Source organism: Lampetra fluviatilis, chromosome 39 (genome assembly GCF_964198595.1).
Source record: "Lampetra fluviatilis chromosome 39, kcLamFluv1.1, whole genome shotgun sequence".
NCBI classification, from domain to species: Eukaryota; Metazoa; Chordata; class Hyperoartia; order Petromyzontiformes; family Petromyzontidae; genus Lampetra; species Lampetra fluviatilis.
In genome coordinates this window covers 8,303,263-8,326,315 of record NC_136313.1, presented here as the reverse complement: position 1 = coordinate 8,326,315, position 23,053 = coordinate 8,303,263, and the positions used below count along the sequence as shown (strand labels likewise).

Genomic DNA, 23,053 nt, shown 5'->3' with positions numbered 1-23,053 from the left:
AAAACTTTCCCTAAACAATGTAACATTTTGGAAAAAAAATTTCACGAAAATTAATTGTCACGCACAACGAGTCTGTGTGCAAAATGTCAGCTCGATTGGATCACGGGAAGTGGGTTAAAAAACGACCGAAAGATTTGCACGGTCGTAAGCAAGCAAGCAAGCACGCAAGCACGCAAGCAAGCAAGCGAACTTAATATAAAGGATTTAACAAGTAAACCCGTAAAAACAAAGTTTTTCACTATAAATCCTTTATATGCGTGGCGGCTAGAGTCCTCTCGTCCTCTGGCTTGAGATGGCTGCCACCTATGGGTCAGATGATTGTCTGCCACCATTAAGCAATTGGTAATTAAATATTTAATTTGTTTTCCCTAAACAGTGTAAAATTTTTGAAAATATTTTTCACGAAAATTAATTGTCACACACAACGAGTCTGTGTGGAAAATGTCAGCTCGATTGGATCACGGGAAGTGTGTAAAAAACGAGCGAAAGATTTGCACGGTCCTAAGCAAGCAAGCGAACTTAATATAAAGGATTTAAAAATATATTCGCCTGTGCAGGACGCGGGGATCGATCCCGCGACCTCTTGGCATGGGAAGCGAGGGCGCTACCAACTGCGCTACTCCGCCACGGCCTGTGGAGGGGTTACGCTCTGGGCTCTTATACTGTGACGTACAGCCAAAGCCATGAATGAGTTCTATTTGAATATATGTAAAATATTTTTTTTTTGCCTAAAAAGTGTAACATTTTTTAAACTTTTTTTCACGAACATTAATTGTCTCGCACAACGAGTCTGTGTGGAAAATGTCAGCTCGATTGGATCACGGGAAGTGGGTTAAAAAACGACCGAAAGATTTGCACGGTCGTAAGCAAGCAAGCACGCAAGCAAGCAAGCACGCAAGCAAGCGAACTTAATATAAAGGATTTAAAAAGTGGGTACGTCTTCTCAGTGACGTGCGGTGAGGTCAATAGCTGGGGAGGCACTGGCTCGTGTCAGAGCCAGATTCACACACTGAGGGGGGCGTGTCCTCACGGAGGGGGCGTGGCCTCACTGAGAGGGGCGTGGCCTCGTCGAGTGGGCGTGGCCTCACTGAGGGGGCGTGGTCTCTTTAGAATGTTCACACTTAAATTCTAACTTAGCAATCTTTTTCTTGGTTCTTTCGGTAAAGTCACGTAGAAGGGAAGTAATAAAATAATAAAAATAAAACATAATAAAACAATTCTCACGACGTTTCGGCCACAACGCAAGCAGCCGTCCTCAGGCGAAGAATGAGACATTATCAAGCTAGGAGCTTATATAGGTGTAGCGAGGAGGAGCGCCTTAACAAAAGAATGTGCATATGAAGAGGAATTTAGCATACCAATGGGCAATGCGTAGGAGGTGGGCGGAGGGGTTTCAAAGTCCCATTATGCCCATGCATTATGCAGGATCAACAGCACCACGGGGGGGCGCAAGGAACAGCGTTAATAAAGGAAAGGAATGTTAATGATATGTAGCTGCATTTACCAAACAACCATGTAGAAAACCAAAGTAAAAAACTACATAAAAAACTAAAATATAAACTGATACTTACTATGCTCTAAAATAAGCTGAGTTACTAACAACAAATAATAAATTACAATTCTACGTCGTAAGAAGTATATAATATACTTCCATCTAAACTTTATTCTCTTAGCATATACAGTACTATATACTGCCATAGATAAACCCAACATTAAATTATATACTGTATTTCTGTAAACCACCCTATACTTTATACATTTTAATATAACACTATGTATTATTCAACTCACCCTAATGTGTATCGAAATGGTTTATTACGTCCTTCCAATGATTGCTAAGCCTGAATCCATCTTCTCGGTTAAAATTGTCTCTGTGTTTGTATATGTGGATCGCCTCATGAACGAATCTCTCATGATAGCCAGATGGCTTGCAGAGAACCTCCGTCTTGGAGAAGTCAATGTCATGTGAGCCCACTGAGTTGTAACAGTGGTCTGCCACGGCTGAGGTGTTTGTCCTACCGTGTTTTAGATCAGCTTTATGTTCACGAATGCGGTCTGAGACGTGTCGTTTGAGAGATTCGTTCATGAGGCGATCCACATATACAAACACAGAGACAATTTTAACCGAGAAGATGGATTCAGGCTTAGCAATCATTGGAAGGACGTAATAAACCATTTCGATACACATTAGGGTGAGTTGAATAATACATAGTGTTATATTAAAATGTATAAAGTATAGGGTGGTTTACAGAAATACAGTATATAATTTAATGTTGGGTTTATCTATGGCAGTATATAGTACTGTATATGCTAAGAGAATAAAGTTTAGATGGAAGTATATTATATACTTCTTACGACGTAGAATTGTAATTTATTATTTGTTGTTAGTAACTCAGCTTATTGTAGAGTATAGTAAGTATCAGTTTATATTTTAGTTTTTTATGTAGTTTTTTACTTTGGTTTTCTACATGGTTGTTTGGTAAATGCAGCTACATATCATTAACATTCCTTTCCTTTATTAACGCTGTTCCTTGCGCCCCCCCGTGGTGCTGTTGATCCTGCATAATGCATGGGCATAATGGGACTTTGAAACCCCTCCGCCCACCTCCTACGCATTGCCCATTGGTATGCTAAATTCCTCTTCATATGCACATTCTTTTGTTAAGGCGCTCCTCCTCGCTACACCTATATAAGCTCCTAGCTTGATAATGTCTCATTCTTCGCCTGAGGACGGCTGCTTGCGTTGTGGCCGAAACGTCGTGAGAATTGTTTTATTATGTTTTATTTTTATTATTTTATTACTTCCCTTCTACGTGACTTTACCGAAAGAACCAAGAAGATGAATCCCTGCAGTCACGAAAGCTTTAAATCGAAATTTAGCAATCTTTTAAATACGTAATCAACCAGGCTATGCGTTAATTGTGTGTTGACCGACCCTCTGTGTTGTATTACATTACATTTCGATATTTTACTAGGTTATTTAATTTTAGTGTGTCCTCCTGATTTTCAGGCTTACTTGCCGTGCAGCACCACGTCTGTTGACCACTCATTGATATGCTAATTTTTTTTCTCTAACCCCCCTTCCTTCTCTCTGCCTCCGCCCCCCCCCCCTCTGTCTATTTAAGGCCACCCCACAGAGACGATCACCCCTCTCTGTTACCTGTGTTGCTCCCGCTATGTATCTTGGTGATATCTGTCTGCTAATATGTCTGTCTATAGTTTTCTGGTTAGATGTTATGTCGCTATTTCATTATACCTGATGATGATTGCTTGTGTTGCAATCGAAACGTCGTATTCTATTATTTAATTTAATTTATTATTTTATCTTTAGACGTGACTTAACCGAAAGAACCAAATAATAATTCCTGCAGTCACGAAAGTTCTAAAATTAAGATTGAGGGGGGCGTGTTAGACACGTCCCCTTGAGTGAGGCAGATGTGATAGCTGTCTCCCCTGACCGCACGTCCCTGCGTCTTCTTAACCCCCCCCCCACCTCTGTCCACCACCCAGGAGTATCAGTAAATTAACGTCTATAAAGATATTGGACATCTGTGAAAATGAACTTCAGAGCTCATCGGCTTCTTCCAGTCTAAATAAAGATTCTGATTCTCTCGCGAGGGGCACTCTATGGCTCCCTGTGGTTGAGGACCTTCCGTCAGCATTGCTTTGAGTAAGCAATTTGCACGGCTGCGCCTTCGCCTCTTTCCTTTATCTCAAGGAGAGCATTTCTACTCGGCTCCTGTGGAGATGCTCATGCTGCATTCCCACGGACGATGAAACCTGGCCTGGGCGCGTTCATGAACTGGGCAAATGAGTTTGGCAAACTTAAGATTTGAGGTTTCTAACAGCTTTAAGTAAAATGTTCCGCGAGTGACCAGGATGTGATTTCATCATAGATGTCATAGATGTGTAATCAAATCTTGGGTCACTCACCGAGTCTATATTTATCTGGGCCACACACAAGCTCCCCTGTCATCACAAAGCCACACTCGTCTCTAAGACGCCTGAAGCATCTCTGGTGAATCTGATGCCACGTGAGGTTCCTGAAACCAGATTGCTGCTGCTGCTGTTTCTGCACAGACTGATGCTGCTGTGCATTCTAATGTTGCTGGTTGTTTTTATCGTGCGTGCCGCTGCTTCGTGTCTTGTCGCCGCTACACAAGCCGCCTGTTGGACAGCAAAGCAGTTCTTACCGAGTCGCAATCTGGGAGCGTTACAGCTTGCGCACTCACCGGTCACGTTCACCATCGCACGTGACTTTCACGCTCATCGTTCGCCGTTGGGCCCTCGTGGTCGACCGGGGCTGGAAGGAGGGCGACTTAAACGAGAATAGGTGGAGGTGAAGAAGTGGCACACGCAGTGGCTCCCGAATAAATCTGAAATGAGTGTTTGGCGTCTATTCCCAATGCGGCATAATTATCCGGCCAAGCAAGTTGTAACTGAGCCATGCGGCCCCGCTTTTTTTTTTGGGCCAAGTGGTCCGCTTTGCCGACGGGGCTACCCGCTGTTAGCCAGCCAGCCAGCCCTCAGAAACAGTCGGGACATTGAAGGGGTTCAATCGGAAAGAAAAGAGACGCGCCGTCGTCGACATATAGGTCAACACGGAGTTTTTTTTTTTAACTAGAAATACATGGCAGAGAGTTCCAAAAATCTGATTATCGCTCGTGACGGATCAAGCTAACCCAAGCGTATGTTAAACCTTGTTAGAATTTTTTTAAATCACTGTTGATTGCCTGCAGATACAGAGGGGAAGGGCCAATCTCACGGAGTCTCGGCAGCAGGACAAACACCACACAGCCGGGCCGGGCCGTTCCAAAACGCGCCAAGCGTGACTCGGGGTCTGACAATGCCCGTGGAAGCGCAACATTAGACCTGTGAAGAAAAAGGCCCTCTCATGAGCGCTTCTGGCCTAATGTGCGCATGTTTGGGCCTCTCAGTTTGGTCATAACCAGTTACCCAATAAGACCTGGCCTCCCATGAACCAATAAAAGCCATTACACCTGGGCGTGCGGAAACAATGTAGCAGTGATCGAGGCGATTTGAGAGCGGCGGTAACGCTAATGGGGGCAATTAGACTCAATCACGGCTGCACTTGGGGGTCATTAAGGGATGGAGCTCAGGGGCTTGAAAACAATGGGCATCAGATTTTATTTTTTATCAGGCCACTTCCAGAAAGGCACACCACACATCGTGGTCTATGGCAGCAGTTAGTGGTCACTGATGATTCAGAGCCGAGTTATTATGAGTGAGTTGACGTTTTTATGATGAACCCACGGTGACGTTTTTATGATGAACCCACGGTGACGTTTTTGAATTAACAATTCTCCAGCGTAATGACAGTTTTAACTGTTGTGTGTATATTTAAGGTGTATCGTATTCACGGGCGGAATAGAAATACAAGGGTGTTTTCGTGGCGTGCACTCATGCAGACGTGCACACTGCAATTTGTGTAACGATGGCTAGGTTTAAAATTCACTTTGCGTGATCAGCAAATCAGTGTGACTTGCTCACAGTCTGCAAAATAAAATTTAGATATTCTTGGTTCTTTCGGTAAAGTCACGTAGAAGGGAAATAATAAAAGAATACAAATAAAAAATAAAATTCTCACGACGTTTCGATTGCAAAACAAGCAATCATCATCAGGTGTGAAAACCACAGCAAAACATTTTTTTCACACCTGATGATGATTTCTTGTGTTGCAATAGAAACGTCGTGAGAAATGTATTGTTTAATTTTTATTATTTTATTACTTCCCTTCTATGTGACTTTACCGAAAGAACCAAGAATATGTATCCCTGCAGTCACGAAAGCTTTAAAACGAAATTTTTTAAATATTTTAATAAATATACGGTGCTGTGTCGTACCACTGCTGGATGAAGACCTCTGCACGCCGGTTCAGTAATGTGGATGATTTAACCATACTTCACCACACTGGTCAGTCCTGGTTGCCAGTTTTATAGCACAATACCCAAACTACTCGGCATTTGCCCCGTGCCCCAAATCAAGTGGATACTGCCACACTTTCTTCGTGGAACTCAATGGCCAATTCAGCCCTGTGTGAAAAATTGTCAGGCGCGATTCAGGTATGAGGCTGTGGACATCAGTCCGTCAATCAGCTCGTGCGGCTTTCGTGTCATGTCCACGCATTAGTTCCACCCGAACGTCGACGTGTACAGGCATAATAATAGCAATATTTATTTAATTTGTAGTAGTTTTTTTACAAACGCGTCATTTATATAATTGCATCGCACTACACTGCCACAATCCGCAGCACACGGCAGGCTAACTGATCAGTGTTTCGATTTAAAGCTTTCGTGACTGCAGGGATTCATCTTCTTGGTTCTTTCGGTAAAGTCACGTAGAAGGGAAATAATAAAATAATATTGTTATGCTTTATTATTTTTTATATCGGAGGAAACCGGAGCACCCGGAAAAAAACTCCCAGAAGGGGCAAATGATGATATGAAAGAATAAGAATCGCCTTTTCTCTTCCTGGCAATGAAGCAGGCGTTAAGAGATTCGTGTTTTGCCACAAGTACGTGTGGTTAATGCAGACTTGATGCATTGCCATTTGGTATCTATTTGGTGTTCGGACGTCTTAACACTTACACTATGAGACCTCCTTTACCAGTGGCAAAATATAGTGATAGGTTTTTACCCTTTCAACTGGTACAAAAACTGACACCTTTATACAAGGCATCATGTTTGCAATAAAGGAGGTCTCATAGCGTAAATGCTTACCCCGAGCTCTCAATACTCTGATAGTGCGCTGTTTTTGAGTTGTACGCCTTTTGGCGTCATCTGGGCCAACACCAATGGAGACTAGGCTCTAAGAAAAGCTGTCTCGGGTGTGGACCAATCAACTTCAAGGACAGTGCATATCATTATCATTATCAGAGTTGTTTCTTTTTGTTAGCATTTTCACTGCTTGTGTTGTGGTTATTGCAAACATGATGCCTTGTATAAAGGTGTCAGTTTTTGTACCAGTTGAAAGGGTAAAAACCTATCACTATCTTAACACTTCTTTCATTGCCAGAAAGGGTAAAGCCTATTCTTATTAATTGTTTTTTTCTACCCTTTTATCTGGCAACAAACTGACACCTTTTTTTAAAATCCTTTATATTAAGTTCGCTTGCTTGCTTAGGACCGTGCAAATCTTTCGGTCTTTTTTTAAATCCTTTATATTAAGTTCGCTTGCTTGCGTGCTTGCTTGCTTGCGTGCTTGCTTGCTTACGACCGTGTAAATCTTTTGGTCGTTTTTTAACCCACTTCCCGTGATCCAATCGAGTTGACATTTTCCACACAGACTCGTTGTGCGTGACAATTAATGTTCGTGAAAAAAAATTCCCAAAATTTTACACTTTTTAGGCAAAAAAAAAATTATTTTACACATTTTCAAATATAACTCATTCATGGCTTTGGCTGAACGTCACAGTGTAAGAGCCCAGAGCGTAACCCCTCCACAGGCCGTGGCGGAGTAGCGCAGTTGGTAGCGCCCTCGCTTCCCATGCCAAAGGTCGCGGGATCGATCCCCGCGTCCTCCACAGGCGAATATATTTTTAAATCCTTTATATTAAGTTCGCTTGCTTGCTTAGGACCGTGCAAATCTTTCGCTCGTTTTTTAACCCACTTCCCGTAATCCAATCGAGCTGACATTTTCCACACAGACTCGTTGTGTGTGACAATTAATTTTCGTGAGAAAATTTTTTCCAGAATTTTACACTGTTTAGGGAAAAAGAAATTAAATATGTATTTACCAATTGGTTAATGCTGGCACACAATCATCTGACCCATAAGTGGCAGCCATCTCAAGCCAGAGGACGAGAGGACTCTAGCCGCCCCATGCCACGCATATAAAGGATTTATAGTGAAAAACTTTGTTTTTACGGGTTAATTTTACAAGGAGTCATGTTTGCATTGACCACAATACTTGCGGTCGGAATGCAAACAAAAAACACAACTCTGATAATGTATGCACTGTCCTTGAAATTGATTGGTCCACACCTGAGACAGCTTTTCTTAGAGCCTAGTCTCACGTGGTGTTGGACCAGATGACGCCAGATAAAAGGGTCAAAAAAACAATTAACATATTTTGCTACTGGCAAATGAGGTTCGAATGGCCTATTCTTATTAAATCCTTTATATTAAGTTCACTTGCTTGCTTGCTTGCGCGCTTACGACCGTGCAAATCTTTCAGTCGTTTTTAACCCACTTCCCATGATCCAATCGAGCTGACATTTTGCACACAGACTCGTTGTGCGTGACAATTTATTTTCGTGAAAAAAAATTCAAAAATTTTCCACTTTTTAGGAAAAAAAAAATGTCATATTTAATTTAAAATACCAATGTGATAAAAAATGAAACTCTTACTCAAGAAAAACAGAAATGAATAATAAAATAAAACCGATGCCACGCATATAAAGGATTTATAGTGAAAAACTTTGTTTTTACGGGTAAATTTTTTTTTTCATGAATTTGATATTGGCACAAAGGTCCCATAGGTCCAATGAAATTCGTCCACACTTTGCTGTACTGCCTTCTCCTGGTGAGCCAGGGTACGCGATTCCTCTTCCACGCTCACAGCAAGGGAGTTTCACGGCAGTAACGTGATCCACCAACCCTTGCTGCTGCTGCCGCCACAGTGCTGGGTCACTGGTCACGTGCATGGCCACTGCCGTCGGGTCACGAGTGGCAAAGACTGCACACCGCGCCGCGCAGATGCGAGCGATCGATTTGTGCCGAGGAAGCTAAACACGATACGGCGAGAGCGCGTGTCGACCAGACCCCTCTCTCCGAGGCGTCGCGGCTGTTCACGCAAACGCGTAATGTGTACGCGCGATCACAGCGGCCACAACTCACGTTTTAAGAAGTCACTTCCTGGTTGCCGGGTGGCTCGGAGGTCGGCAGGGTGCTTAGCTGGCAGCGCTGAGATGTTTGGGTTTGAATCTGTTGTTTCATCTGTCAGTGATTAAGTTGCGTTCTCAAACGCAGTGAGTTGATGATGGTGTCAGTCTGGTCACAAACGACTGTACAAAAAAATCCATCGGTTGTTTTTTGCACTTAATATGGCTAATTACATCCATTTTACTGACATGTGACAATTATTACTCAATAGCAGGGTGGGTGCTGCTACCCTACTCTTGTGTGGATCAAAGGTCACTTGAAGGGATCTCAGAGGTAGCTCTGTGAGATCCATTTCTTCGATTTGTTCTCTCAGCGCAAAGGGTTGGACTGCTCTGTGCAAGTCCCAAATGGATTCTTTGTCTCGTTACCCGAATCAGATGGCACTCTTGGGAAAAATACAACAGGGGTCACTTCTTGAATTAAAAAAAGCCAGTCAGCGACAACATGAAGATTTTAATTAATTCGTCAACATATTTCACCTGGATAATCTCTTGAGATGGAATATCTCATTATCAAACACCCCTGTCATTGTCTGTCATTACGTATTTACTCATTAAATAGGTTCTCTGAATTAAAAGAGTATATATAGTTTAGAAGGCAAAACATTGTAATGTGCTATTAACAGAAAATCAATGTGAATCTTCCATCAGCTGGGTTGAGGGGTGGGAGCAGGAGGTTCTTTGAGTGTGACCACATCAGAATTATGAACCAATAATGATTAAGCTGGCCCTCGATTTGTTACGGGAGTCACAGATGCGGGGACAGGGAGATGCTCAACACCTGACTACTTATGGGTGGTTAATGGAAATGTGTTCATCTGTCAAATTAGAACTGTCCATGTATCAACTGCAACGTTCTAAGAACACCACAGTGTAAGATATAATCTCCTGATAAGTTAGTCAATCGTTCTCTTTCTGCTCAAACAAAGTAAATTTCTCATCGAGTTATTTGTTTAAATGATTCACATGGAACATCCCTTGGCAATGGAACATCTCGTTTGCAAGGGTGTCCAGGATGTCACGTGACACATGACAAACACGTAATGACGCGTGTATACAAAACATTCTAAATGTATAACGCATATGGTATGCATTTATACAATAAACAGTATTGTACACAATTCCAGACCACTATGGAACATATTTTCTGTTGTAAGCCAGTGTTAATAATAATTGGACTGAGGTTTGTGTGCGCTTAAGGCTGCACGGTGGCCCGAATCTAGCAGGAAACCCATCTGTATGGAACTTTGGAGTGCTATACTCTTAGGTTTTTTCGGTAAAGTCACGTAGGTAAAAAATTATAATTAAAAATAATAATAATAAATGAAAAATAACTCAATAAAATCACGACGTTTCGGAGGCAACAGTAAATTTAGCTGTGACGGTCCCACCTGAAGACGGAGACTTGTGTTGCCTCCGAAACGTCGTGATTTAATTAAGTTATTTTTCATTTATTATTATTTCATTTTATTTTTATTATTTTTACCTACGTGACTTTACCGAAAAAACCTAAGAGTATGAATCCTTGCAGTCACGAAAGCTTCAAATCTAGAATTTGGAGTGTTAATCCCATGGGCAATCCAATTTCTACCCGCAGGCAAAATACCCCTTTAAAAAAAAGAAAGGAGCCTCCTGGAAAAGAATCATGAGACTCAATGAGGCTTTTCCAGGTATAAATAAAGAACATCATAATCATCATCTTCATCATTCGGTGTGTGACGCCACAATGCAGTACGGCCCTTGGTCTGCCCACTGTTGGATGAAAGCCTCCTCCCAACAGCAAGTCGATCACGAGGGTTGTTTGACCATACTTCACCACGGTGGTCAGTGGGGGTTGGTGGAAGGCGGTGGCAGGGGGTGGTAGGGGGAGGGGGACTAGAATTGGTTCAGATATCACTCGCCACTAATATTAGCCGTGGCTGGGAATCGAACTCAGCTTGCCAGTTTTACAGCACAGAGCGCAAAAACAACTGCACCGCCACTCTCATGTCCGCACGTCAGAGGTCGCAAACGGGTTTTGATTCCTTACCCGTACTCGGCCGCACCAGGGTCGCAAATGGGTACCCGTACCCATACCCTACCCGTACCCGGCCGGGTACGGGTAGGGTATGGGTATTGGGTACCTGATTGCGACCTCTGGGATGAAGCCATGTTGCAGGCGCAGGTGGGTTGGTTCTAGGAACTTGAATTGTGAGAAGAGACAAGACGTTGGGAAATGAGTGACAAACAGTTACTCACCAGTGACTCACGGTCTACCCGTACCCGGCCGCACCAGGGTCGCAAACGGGTACCCGTACCCGGCCGGGTACGGGTAGCCGGGTATCGGGTAGGATACGGGTATCGGGTACCCGGTTGCGACCTCTGCCGCACGTTGATTTTCTCGACGGTACAGTAATCGCCATGCAGCATTTACGTTAAAGATCCCGCGGCATCGGCTCGCAAGAGGTAGGCAGGCCATCGTGTGCCGGTGTCACGGTCCACATTAGAAAAAATAACACTGCAAATCATCGCAAACCCCCCGACTGTCAACATTTGGCAGGACGCACCTGAAAAGGAGTCCACGAGACTCACTGAGGCTTTCCTTGGTACACGAGGGTCGTGTATAGGTTTTTTGTTGATGCAAGAAAAAAGTTGACATCGCTTTATAAAAAAAATCCTTTGAGTGCCCTCCAAGCAACACTCCGAACTGATATATGTAGTGCGATAAGGGAATGTAGGCAAAAATAAAGATGAGCGAAGAGAGATGCAGACAAGATAGAGAAGTGAGAGAGATGTATTGGCTTTCTCTGTTAATAAACGTTCATTTACGTGCTATGCTTATTTATGATCTGAAATTCAGCTGATGACAGTATTTGAATCCGGGGGCCCCCTTGAGCCACTTGGGGGGCACTGAGCGTGGCCTTGGTTTGCTTCTGCCTAGCGCCGCCCACTGCCCATTACCCCGGTACTGCCGCAGCTGGAGGTTGAAGAAGATGATGATCGTAACGTTCAAAATAAAATTAAGATGATCTACAGCCACACGGTTTATGTCGCCGGCGATGTACACGAGTCGAGTCTCAGCAGTTTCAATTTAAGGGCCCCGTCATTGACCTGGTCACCGCCGTGATTCAAGTTCAAGTTTCAAGTTCATTTATTAGGTATAGCCCTCTTCTTGGTTCTTTCGGTATAGTCACGTAGAAGGGAAGTAATAAAATAATAAAAATAAAACATAATAAAACAATTCTCACGACGTTTCGGCCACAACGCAAGCAACCGTCCGCAGGTGAAAACCAGGTCTGTCGAGGCGACAGCGTCTGAATGAAACAGCACACGTGTTTGGAGCATATATATATAAGCTGGGTTGGAAGGAGGGGAAAGGGCGCCTTGACAAAAGAATATGCATATATAGGTATAGCCCTGTGAGCCATTCGGCTCTTGAATCGGGTGCAACCGCAACAAACAAAAAATTAAAATGAACAAAAAACATCTTAAAGTGAATATGTGACTAAGTGCAAACAGAAAATCCAAGAAAAAACAGCAAAATTATTGCAGAAAAAACACCGTACACCAATACTGTGTGCAAAAACCGCAGTGGGATGCAAGTGATCAGGTTGAATCAAGGAACAAGGGTCGACAACCTGCGGCTCCTGAAGGATTGCTCGGTGAGGTCGTTTATTAAAGAGCCACCGTCTCGTATTCACCACGAACATTGCGGCTCCTGCAATGTTGAGTTGTCGCCGAATTCGAAACACACGTGTGGTCTCTTCTTGTTTGTTTGGGTGCCGCCCTTCCCTGCGTTAAGGCCTCGTTCATTTCTCCGCGGCTCAGGCAAATCACTCCACGCTGGTGCAGAAGCAACGCGACCTCGAGTGACGGTGATTGCGTCGCTTGATATATATCGTTGTTGTTATTCCAGCCGTTATAAATCCACCCCACCATAAACGGGAATCGAACTCGGGTGGCCAGGCTAATAGCGCGGCGCCGCGTAGCCACTCGACCACCGGCCTTCACTCATATCACAAAAATATCGCTTTGTTTATAGTTAATAATTATATCAATATTTTGAGACCAAATTGCAAATAATAATAATATGTTGACAATGCACATGACAGCCCTTTTGACAAAATAAATAAGAAGACTGCGTCTCCTTAAATATCCATACCCGTCTCACCACGTGGAAAACTTCAAGTCCCGTCCCGTATTCAAACTTGATTTGAAGCTTTCGTGACTGCAGGATTTACTCTTTGCTTCTTTCGGTAAAGTCACGCGTTTCTTACACAGCCCGCCAGCCGCACGACCTTCCGTGAGTGCATCATTTCAGCAGCATTGTGTCTCACTGGCAGAGCGGCAAACAAGGCAGGTCTTGATCCTGGACTCGAACTGGGCAACGAGTCGACAGCACCGATGTCTGGGGGGGGGCGGGGGGAGTTCTCGACTAGGGGAGCAGCAGAGGAGAAGAAGCGACAAAGGTTGTCCCTATATATTCACCGGAGTCACTGGAACAGCTGAATTTGCACTCATTCTGCGCGCAAATAATTGTTGCACAGAGACAAGGCGCTTGTGTACTGACTACTGGGTCGAGTGCTGTTAGCGAGCACCTATTCAAGTGGTTATTTGGTGATGCTGCATTTGCAGTGGTGCACAAGCACATACTGTATATCGTAAACGCTCAACACATTCATCCATAACACTGCGCTAAAATGATAAATATGCAACAGATGACGTTTCAATCCATGCTCCTTCATAGCACATACATGTGTGCCATTCAGACGGGTCATTGCGACATAGGAAACAGTGGGCAGCGCTAAATCACTGCAGACCAGGGCCTGACAGATGCGGTCACCTCCTTCATCGATAGAAGATGGAAAAACAGTTGGCAATGTGATTGCTGTGGTCAGGGACCGCCCGTGGGGGGTTGCGGAGCAAATCCGGACGCCTTCGAACTAAACCATAAGTATTACCCATAATACAGTTCTTTGGAGTTAGATCGCGTAAATGTGTGTCGTTAAACCCGCCACCACCCGACACAGCCAATTATATTTACGCGATCTCACCCAAAAAGCCTGCATTATGGATGGCGTGAGTATTACGCCCGAAGCGCGGGGCCCCCCAAAGGCGCGGGGCCCGGGGCGACTCAATCTGTGGTCACCAGGGCCAGACCATGGACCACGTGGTGAGTCCACACTGGCCGCACGGGCGACTCGCACGAGAGCCAGTCGCGTGCTGGTGGCGGTGGCCGCCACAGTGCTGATGTCTAGTAGACCTCAGGCAGTCCGTGCACGAGTTCAGGTAACGCTTGTGTACTGATGCGTTCCTTGGCCGGAAATCCAATTCAGTGTCTCAGGTTTGTCGTGCAGTGGCACAATACACTGCACGACGTGTCGACATCCACCCACACACACGCGGAATACAATGCACACCTTTCATTCCACGGCCTGAAATCATCATTTGCACCCACGCACTCGCACACACAAACAAAAGGCAAGGATCCTCCGTATAGCCTTAACACAACCTTGGGGCAAGTGCAACGCCCGGCCGCCTTTGTCTCTCAACGGGCGATGTTTACACATCGCACTTGTTACTCTTTTGAGGCTGAGTCGACCTAGGGGACGCCGAGGATCGGTTCAGATAATCGTTACCGGTGTTGGCCCTGAGCGGGAATCTAACCCGGGTCGCCGCGTTCGTAGCGCGCTAACCACTGCGCCACCGCTCCTCACGCACCCGTACTTGCACACACGTGCAAGGCGCATGCACATACACACACGTGCACATCTGCACACGTAAATACACGCATATATACTTATGCACAACAACAACACCCGCCACTCAGTGGCGGTGACGTCACCACGGCGCCTGTGCCAGGCCAGGTGCACTTTGAGGCCACGTGAAGTGTCGCTGACAGGAGGTCATGGTACAGACCCAGCAGGTGCCATGGGTTGCCTGAGATGACTGGCAGATGCACCAGATGTGCCCCCTACTGTGCCAACTTGCTACATTTTAGCTAGCCGGCGCTCTGCTCGTTGTTGTGAGTGTCGGCCCTCCGTTGTTGTTGGAAGGCGACTGCCTCCAACTGCCCAGTAGCAGCGTCCTTCACGAGCCTCCTCCACAGAGGCCGACCTTGACACCGCTGGTACCAGCCATCAGCAAGTCCACTCAGCTCCACATCCTTCTGTACCACATCTCCAGCCTTTCCGCGCCCGTTTAGCCCCCTCTATCCGGCCAAGCAGAAGCTACTTGGCCATGCGGTGGCTGGGCAGCAGACGGACTACATGGCGCAGCCAACGCAGTCTTGCCTAACGGAGACGCTCACCGATGGGACACATATAAACACACGTGTACACCAATGCATACATATAAACACACGTGTACACCAATGCACACGTGTGTACTCGCACACACACACAATTTCATACACATTTAAACACACACGTGGGTACACGTGTAACCACATACACACGTGCACACGCACGTACACACAACACGTGCCAATAACATTGCACACATGCACACGCACGCACGTACTGCATGGATATAAACACGTGCACACGCACACACGTAAACACACGTGCGTAAGCACGCACACGTGCACAAGCAGTCAAGCATTGATCTCCCATCTGCTGCTGGAGTACGTGGCTTCTCCACTACTGGCTCCGGATCCGCCGAGGGTGTAGCCGTCGGAAATCCAGTTCCGCGTTTTGCGCGCGGCTCGCGGCGTCATGTGTTTGGAATGTGCGTTCGCAAAATCCGGAGTAAGTGGCGCGCGCGCACGCACGGAGCATGGATTCCCGGTGCCTCTCCTGGTCCGTCACGGGGACCTTAACAGGGCATGATGGTCGCGTGGCGTTTCGCGTCCATCTTTTGGTCAACCGACGACCTGAAATTGTGTACCGTCCAACTACACGTGGGGTTTGGCATGGGTGGTCTGTATCCACTACCTAGTACACATGCAAACCTTGGGCCAACGTCAGCCAACGTTGTTGACCCAACGTTGGCGTGTAGGGGTGGTGGATTGAATGGCTGTACACTTGTAAAATCGTAAAGCCCTCGTTCCGTCAAACGACCTCCACCTCTGGCGTTTGTAATTCTCAACACGGAGGTTCATTACAGGTTCGCGATAGAGACCAGGTTGATAAACGTGTTGGGACAGATTAACTGGGCCGGTAATGCTGGTTTGGGGCATTGGCCAACGCTGATGTGTCTGTGTGTCTGTAACAGCACGTGTCACGCAAAGGCTGGCACGTGCGCATAAGCACGCAAACTCACTCACGCACTCTCACAAACCCATACATACACAAACTCGCGTATTCGCAAACACAAACTCACTCACGCACTCTCACAACCCCATACATACACAAACTCGCGTATTCGCAAACACAAACTCACTCACGCACTCTCACAACCCCATACATACACAAACTCGCGTATTCGCAAACACAAACTCACTCACGCACTCTCAGAACCCCATACATACACAAACTCGCGTATTCGCAAACACAAACTCACTCACGCACTCTCACAACCCCATACATACACAAACTCGCGTATTCGCAAACACAAACTCACTCACGCACTCTCACAACCCCATACATACACAAACTCGCGTATTCGCAAACACAAACTCACTCACGCACTCTCAGAACCCCATACATACACAAACTCGCGTATTCGCAAACACAAACTCACTCACGCACTCTCACAACCCCATACATACACAAACTCGCGTATTCGCAAACACAAACTCACTCACGCACTCTCACAACCCCATACATACACAAACTCGCGTATTCGCAAACACAAACTCACTCACGCACTCTCACAACCCCATACATACACAAACTCGCGTATTCGCAAACACAAACTCACTCACGCACACATACATACTAACGGAGAACCATTACATTCACGCAGGCTATTAACAACAACAACACGAACGCACAGAACAATACACGCTCACCTCCGCCACACACAGCCCTATGGTATAAAGACAAATATCCCCCATATAGCCTTAACATACTTTCGGGGCAAGTGCTGTTGACGACCACCTATGAATGTCGACACGGCACGCGAGGCGGTGGGTGGCCAGAACCACGCCCGGCCACCTTTGTCTCCCCAGTGGCGATGCTTACACACCGCACCAGGGTACTCATTTGAGACGGAGTCGACCTAGGGGAGGCCCAGGACTGGTCCAGTTATGTTGGCTGTGAGCGGGAATGGAACTGGGACGGGCGGGTTCGTAGCGCAGTGCAAGAACGACTGCCGCTGTGAGCCGCCACTCCCAGCCAGCACACGACAGCACCCGGGGGGGGGTCAATGTGGAGGAAGCCGTCTCCTCCTCCTGGCCCACCCACGCCCCCAAACACACACACCCACAACACAAAGACAAAGACTCCCCGTGTAGCCTGAGCACGCCGTGGGGGCAAGTGCTGTTAGCGAGCGGCTATGAAGGCCGTCACCGCGCACGACGGGGTGGGTGACCAGCACAACGCCCGGCTTCCTTTGTCTCCCCAGTGGCGCACCCAGGTATTCTTTTGAGGCTGAGTCGACCTAGAGGAGGCCCAGGACCGGATCAGTTCAGTTTCAGTTCAGTTTAATTTATTAGGATTTACCCTGTGAGCCATTCGGCTCTTGATTTGGGTTCAACCGCAACAAACAATAAAATTACAAGATACACCTAAAATTCATTGTACACAAATCTAAACATCACATAATCGTCACTGGGTGTTGGCCGTGAGCGGGAATCGACCTGGGGTGGCCGGGTTCCTAGGTCAGCGCACTAACGGTAGCACTAACACACACACCGCCATACACAACAGCAGCAGCAGTCACCATTCTCCGCTAAGTGGCGGTGACGACCCCACAGCGCTAGGTGCAAGTTGAGGCCAGGTGAAGGAAGTGTGGTCTGTCCCGTGGCAGTTCACGGGACAGACCAAAGTGTTGTGAGTTAACCGACTGAAAATGACTGACAGATGCACAACATGCGTGCTCCCCACTGTGCAAACTTTCAAAGGTTTAGCCGCCCGGCGTTCTGCTCGTTGTTTTTTGCGTCGCTCCTCCGCCCTGTTTTGTTGTTGGGAGGGTGACAGCCTCAAACTTCCCAGTAGCGTCCTTCACGAGCCTCCACCACAGAGGCCGATCTTGACACCGCTGGTATCAGTCATCGGCAAGTTCACTCTGTTCTACTCCTCCAGTACCACATCGGCCCATCTCTTCTCTATCCCGTACCGAGCCCGTTTAGCTACACCTATCTGGCCAAACAGAAGTCAGATAGGCATGAGATGGTTGGGCATTCAGGTTGCACGACCCAGTCAACGCAAGCCTTTCAAGCCGGAGTTCACTGATTGGATTGTGTCCACACCATTCAAGGATCCTAACACAATCCAGTCTCTGGTTAAACTCAATACCGTAGGCAGGCCAAACCTGAATGTTTAAAACTGACACAGATGTTCCTTTAAAGGGGTCCACGTTTCACAAGCATAAATAAGGGAAGGAATAACTGGCAATACGCTTCGTATGGCGCAACAGGCCAGGTAGCTCCACACGCGATTACGTAACTGATTAAATAAAAGATACTGCCGCTTGAATGATTTGGAGTGAGACCACTGCCAAATCGGAGCTAGTTTTAAGCACACTGCGCGGATATGGAAACTCATTCACTCTCTCCAAAACTGCCCCATCGCTCATGGGGAGTTGATGGAGGGGAAGTATTTGATGACATAAAATTCAGAGGCAGGTATTGTACATTGTTTTGTCAGTCTGATGGTAAGGCCCCACCTCTGTGGCACAACAGTGGATAGAAGTCTCTAACTGCATATCAAAGTGAGCAGCATTTGCCAGATCATCAACAAGCATACAATGGATCACCAATAGGGAGCCATCACTTTGGCATCGATTAGCCTCCCATATCTGTACAAGATGGAAGTTAAAACTATTGGGAGCTTCTTGAACGACGTGGTAAAAACAGATGTTGAATAGTGTAGTTGCCAGAGGACATACCTGTTACACCCCAAGGTGAACAGGAAATGGCTCTGACTGACTCCCGGTCACGCAGCTCTATCCAAGCTTGTCCAACATCACGAAGGCCCTTAATGATTGTGAGCCGAGAGACCAGGGACCGCAAAAGCACGAACAACCTTCGTACATACACACACAACCACACAAAACACACAATTACATCCACACTAACACACACAACCACACAAAACACACAATAACATCAACAATAACACACACACAACCACACAAAACACACAATTACATCCACACTAACACACACAACCACACAAAACACACAATAACATCCACACTAACACACACAACCACACAAAACACACAATTACATCCACACTAACACACACACAACCACACAAAACACACAATAACATCCACACTAACACACACACAACCACACAAAACACACAATAACATCCACACTAACACACACACAACCACACAAAACACACAATTACATCCACACTAACACACACACAACCACACAAAACACACAATAACATCCACACTAACACACACAACCACACAAAACACACAATAACATCCACACTAACACACACAACCACACAAAACACACAATTACATCCACACTAACACACACACCCACACAAAACACACAATAACATCCACACTAACACACACACAACCACACAAAGCACACAATTACATCCACACTAACACACACACAACCACACAAACCACACAATAACATCCACACTAACACACACAACCACACAAAACACACAATAACATCCACACTAACACACACAAAACACACAATTACATCCACACTAACACACACAACCACACAAAACACACAATTACATCCACACTAACACACACAACCACACAAAACACACAATAACATCCACACTAACACACACACAACCACCGACCGCCTTTGTCTTCCCAACGGAAATGTTTACACACTGCACCCGGCACTTATTTGATTATCTGAACGACAAGTTCAGATAATCGTCACCAATTTTGGCCGTGAGCAGGAATCGAACTCGGGTAGCCGGGGGGGGGTCGTAGCTCAGTGCGCTAACCCACCCCCCACACACATAAAGACCCCAAGTTGTAGCCTTAGAGCAGACGATTGGGGCGAGTGCTGTTTGGGAGCACTCATCATCATCACAAGCCTCCCAACACGCGCGCGTAACGTTAGAGGGCAGCCGTCGTCCTCCACCCTCCCTCGCCCCGTGAGTTGCCACCCCCCCCACCACCAACCCCCCACCACCCCCCACCCCCCCCCACCACCCCCACCCCAACCCCCCCCACCACCCCCCCCCAACCCCCCCCACCACCCCCCCCCACCACCCCAAACCCCCCCCCACCACCCCCCCCGCCACCCCAAACCCCCCCCCCCACCCCCCCCACCACCCCCCCCCCCACCACCCCAACCCCCCCCCCACCACCCCCCACCACCCCAACCCCCCCCCAACCACCCCCCCCCCACCACCCCCCCCCCCCACCACCACCCCAACCCCCCCACCACCCCCCCACCGCCCCTCCCACCCCCCACCACCACCCCCCCCCCCACCACCACCCCCACCACCACCCCCACCCCCCCCACCACCACCCCCACCACCACCCCCAACCACCACCCCCCCACCCCCCCCACCACCCCAACCCCCCCCCCACCACCCCAACCCCCCCCCCCCACCACCCCCCCACCACCACCCCAACCCCCCCACCACCCCACCACCGCCCCTCCCACCCCCCACCCCCCACCCCGACCCCGTGCGCACCGCGTCACGGCCACGGTCGCGTTCCGGCTCCGTGGCTCTGGCTCCGGCGCGCCTTCCGCGCTCCGCTCCGCGCCTTCCGCGCTCCGCTCCGCGCCTTCCGCGCTCCGCTCCGCGTCTTCCGCGCTCCGCTCCGCGTCTTCCGCGCTCCGCTCCGCGCCTTCCGCGGCCGCGCTTCTTCCCTCCGCGCAAACCAAATCGCCATTGCTCGTCGTCGTTGTTTATGAGCCCCGCGCTGAAGGCGAAGTTGACGCCGCTCGCGGGCACGCCGGAGTCGCTCTCTCCCCTCCCCCTCCCTCTCGTCCACACCGCTATCATCTTCTTCTGCCTTCAACGTCGTCGTTATCAGCGGCGGTATCGTCCGTCGAGAAGAATTACCACGGGGATCTGTAATCATCATTTTCGTGAGCCGCGACGGTGAAGAGACACGCGGCTGCCGGGAGGTGGTGGCCACGACCTTGGGGCGGCGGGGGGGGGTTCATTATCATCAGAAAGCTTTCCTCATCATCCTCTTATCTTCTCGCCTCATTTTCCCTCCTTCATCTTCTTGTTCCTTCATCGTGACCGCGGGCTGTGACCGCAACGGGAGGCTGATTCAGCTCCCGGGTCGGAAAAAAAATCGGAGCAGCCGCTGTGGATTTATAATTTTTATTTTTTTCGGAAGGTTGTGGTTGGTGGTGGCGGTGGTCGTGGTTGTTGTTGTTGGTCTCTGCAGTGTACTACAACCTCTGGTTCGACCATTTGCGGTCGTGCGTGTTGCACAAGAGACCCTCACCGACAACTCGAGGAGGCTGAACTCAGGAGGAGGAGGATATCGCACGAGGCTGAGGTCGCGGTGAAGTGTGAAGTAGTCTCATCGTGATGGTGTTACTACTACTACGGACTACTCTAGGACTCCGGGGGTGGGGGGGTGGGTGGAGGAGAGACTCGGTTTCGTTTCATCTGCCTCGCCTGGACACGTACCACACGGGACCCCTTTCGACACGAGCAGCCTTCGTGAAGTGAACGAGCGTGGCGGGATACGTCCTGCGTGTGTGCAGCATTGTCGAGGAGGAGGAGGAAGAGGTTCGTTACGAGCCCCCCTGCCCTTTGAAAGGAGAAAGTGAGGCAGGGAGCAACGCCAGAGAGAGTCTGGAGAGGGGACACGGACGACACCAGCAGCAGCAGCAGGAGGACACGGCGGCGTCCCCTGCTGTGGCTGGAACACGGTGGAGTGATGGTGAGTAGGAGGAGGGAGGAGAGGGGCCCATCGGTGGCCGACGTTATCATCGACAACCAACAACACCACCGATCGATCTACCTCGTCGTCGTGGGCCTGTGCAGTGAGGAGGGCTGTGGAGCCTTCTCGGCTGGATGCGAGCATGAAGCCCGGCACACAGGGCCGCCGCATCGTGGCCGCCCTTCACCGTGGCGTGGCTGCTCGCGTTGCTGGGCCCCATCGCCCACCTCGGCCATCAGTGAGTTAACGGCGAGGGGCCCCAAGTGGGGAGGGAGATGGGAGCTGGAGATTGGTTGGGGTTCTCTGTGGCGTGAACACGCGATGATTTTGTTGGTTGTTGAGAGGCTCCACGTACACGCGAGTGGTTTGTGTGTGTGTGTGTGGCCTTTGCCCCATCAACCCACCTCGGCCATCAGTGAGTAATTACTAATTCGGGATTCAGAGAGAGCTAAATCGGATTGGAGATTGGTGGTGTCACACGTGTTGAGGAGCCCCTAGGCACACGTGAGAGAGGGGTGTGTGTGTTTCTGACCGCATCAACCCCATCTAGGTCATCGGTGACTAATGCGATCACTAAGTAGGGATGCAAGGACAGGGATGGAGGGATGGAGGGTGGGGATTAAAGGTGTCACTTGCACACGAACAGTGTTGTTGACGTGCTCCGCATGAGAGTTCTGCGTCAGTGTGTGTGCGCGTCTTGGCCGCGTGTGATCCAGCGCTTTGGAGGAAAGGGTTGGTGGGTCACGTCGAGATTTGTGAACCATCCTCGCTGCCGGTTGGCCAGGGATGGCAGTGCAGCTCGGTGAGTTCGTGAAACCCGTCTGTGCAAACCTTTACATGCTCACGATTGAGGCTTTGATCAAAAAAAAACGAATGAATTGTAATGTTCAGTGTAGTAATTGAATCCCTTATGCATGCAAGACATGACAGTATTAACAAGGCATTGGTCAAATATCCCAAATGCAGGGCCTCCCTGAAAAACAGTTCAGTGTATCCAGGTGAGAATGCATTGAGCCTTACAAGTATCGTTTTCAAGAGTGGCCTGGGTCAACAGTTCACACATCTTCGAGGCTCATTCTATCCTGGATAAGTGAGTGATATTCCTGATGTAATTTATATTTTTAAAAATATTTTATCGTGGGATTGAGCGGTGGTGCAGTAGTTAATGCACTTCACTATACATTCCGGGCCATGAC

At 48.0% G+C, this 23,053-nt stretch overlaps 1 protein-coding gene across 4 annotated transcripts in view; it reads left to right on the top strand.

The window, feature by feature from the left end:
• Positions 1 to 20,821: 20,821 nt before the first annotated feature.
• The window catches only part of LOC144945955 (insulin-like growth factor 1 receptor), a 120,133-nt gene continuing 117,901 nt past the window's right edge, over positions 20,822 to 23,053 (top strand). For 3 of the 4 annotated variants that reach the window (XM_078874628.1, XM_078874627.1, XM_078874626.1), the window contains exon 1: positions 20,822 to 22,095. In XM_078874628.1, coding sequence (XP_078730754.1) covers positions 21,855 to 22,095 — 241 coding nt within the window. In that variant the 5' untranslated portion in view covers positions 20,822 to 21,854. Of the gene's footprint in view, positions 22,096 to 22,262; positions 22,273 to 23,053 lie in introns of those variants that run through there. The other variant, XM_078874629.1, reaches the window with a different exon arrangement.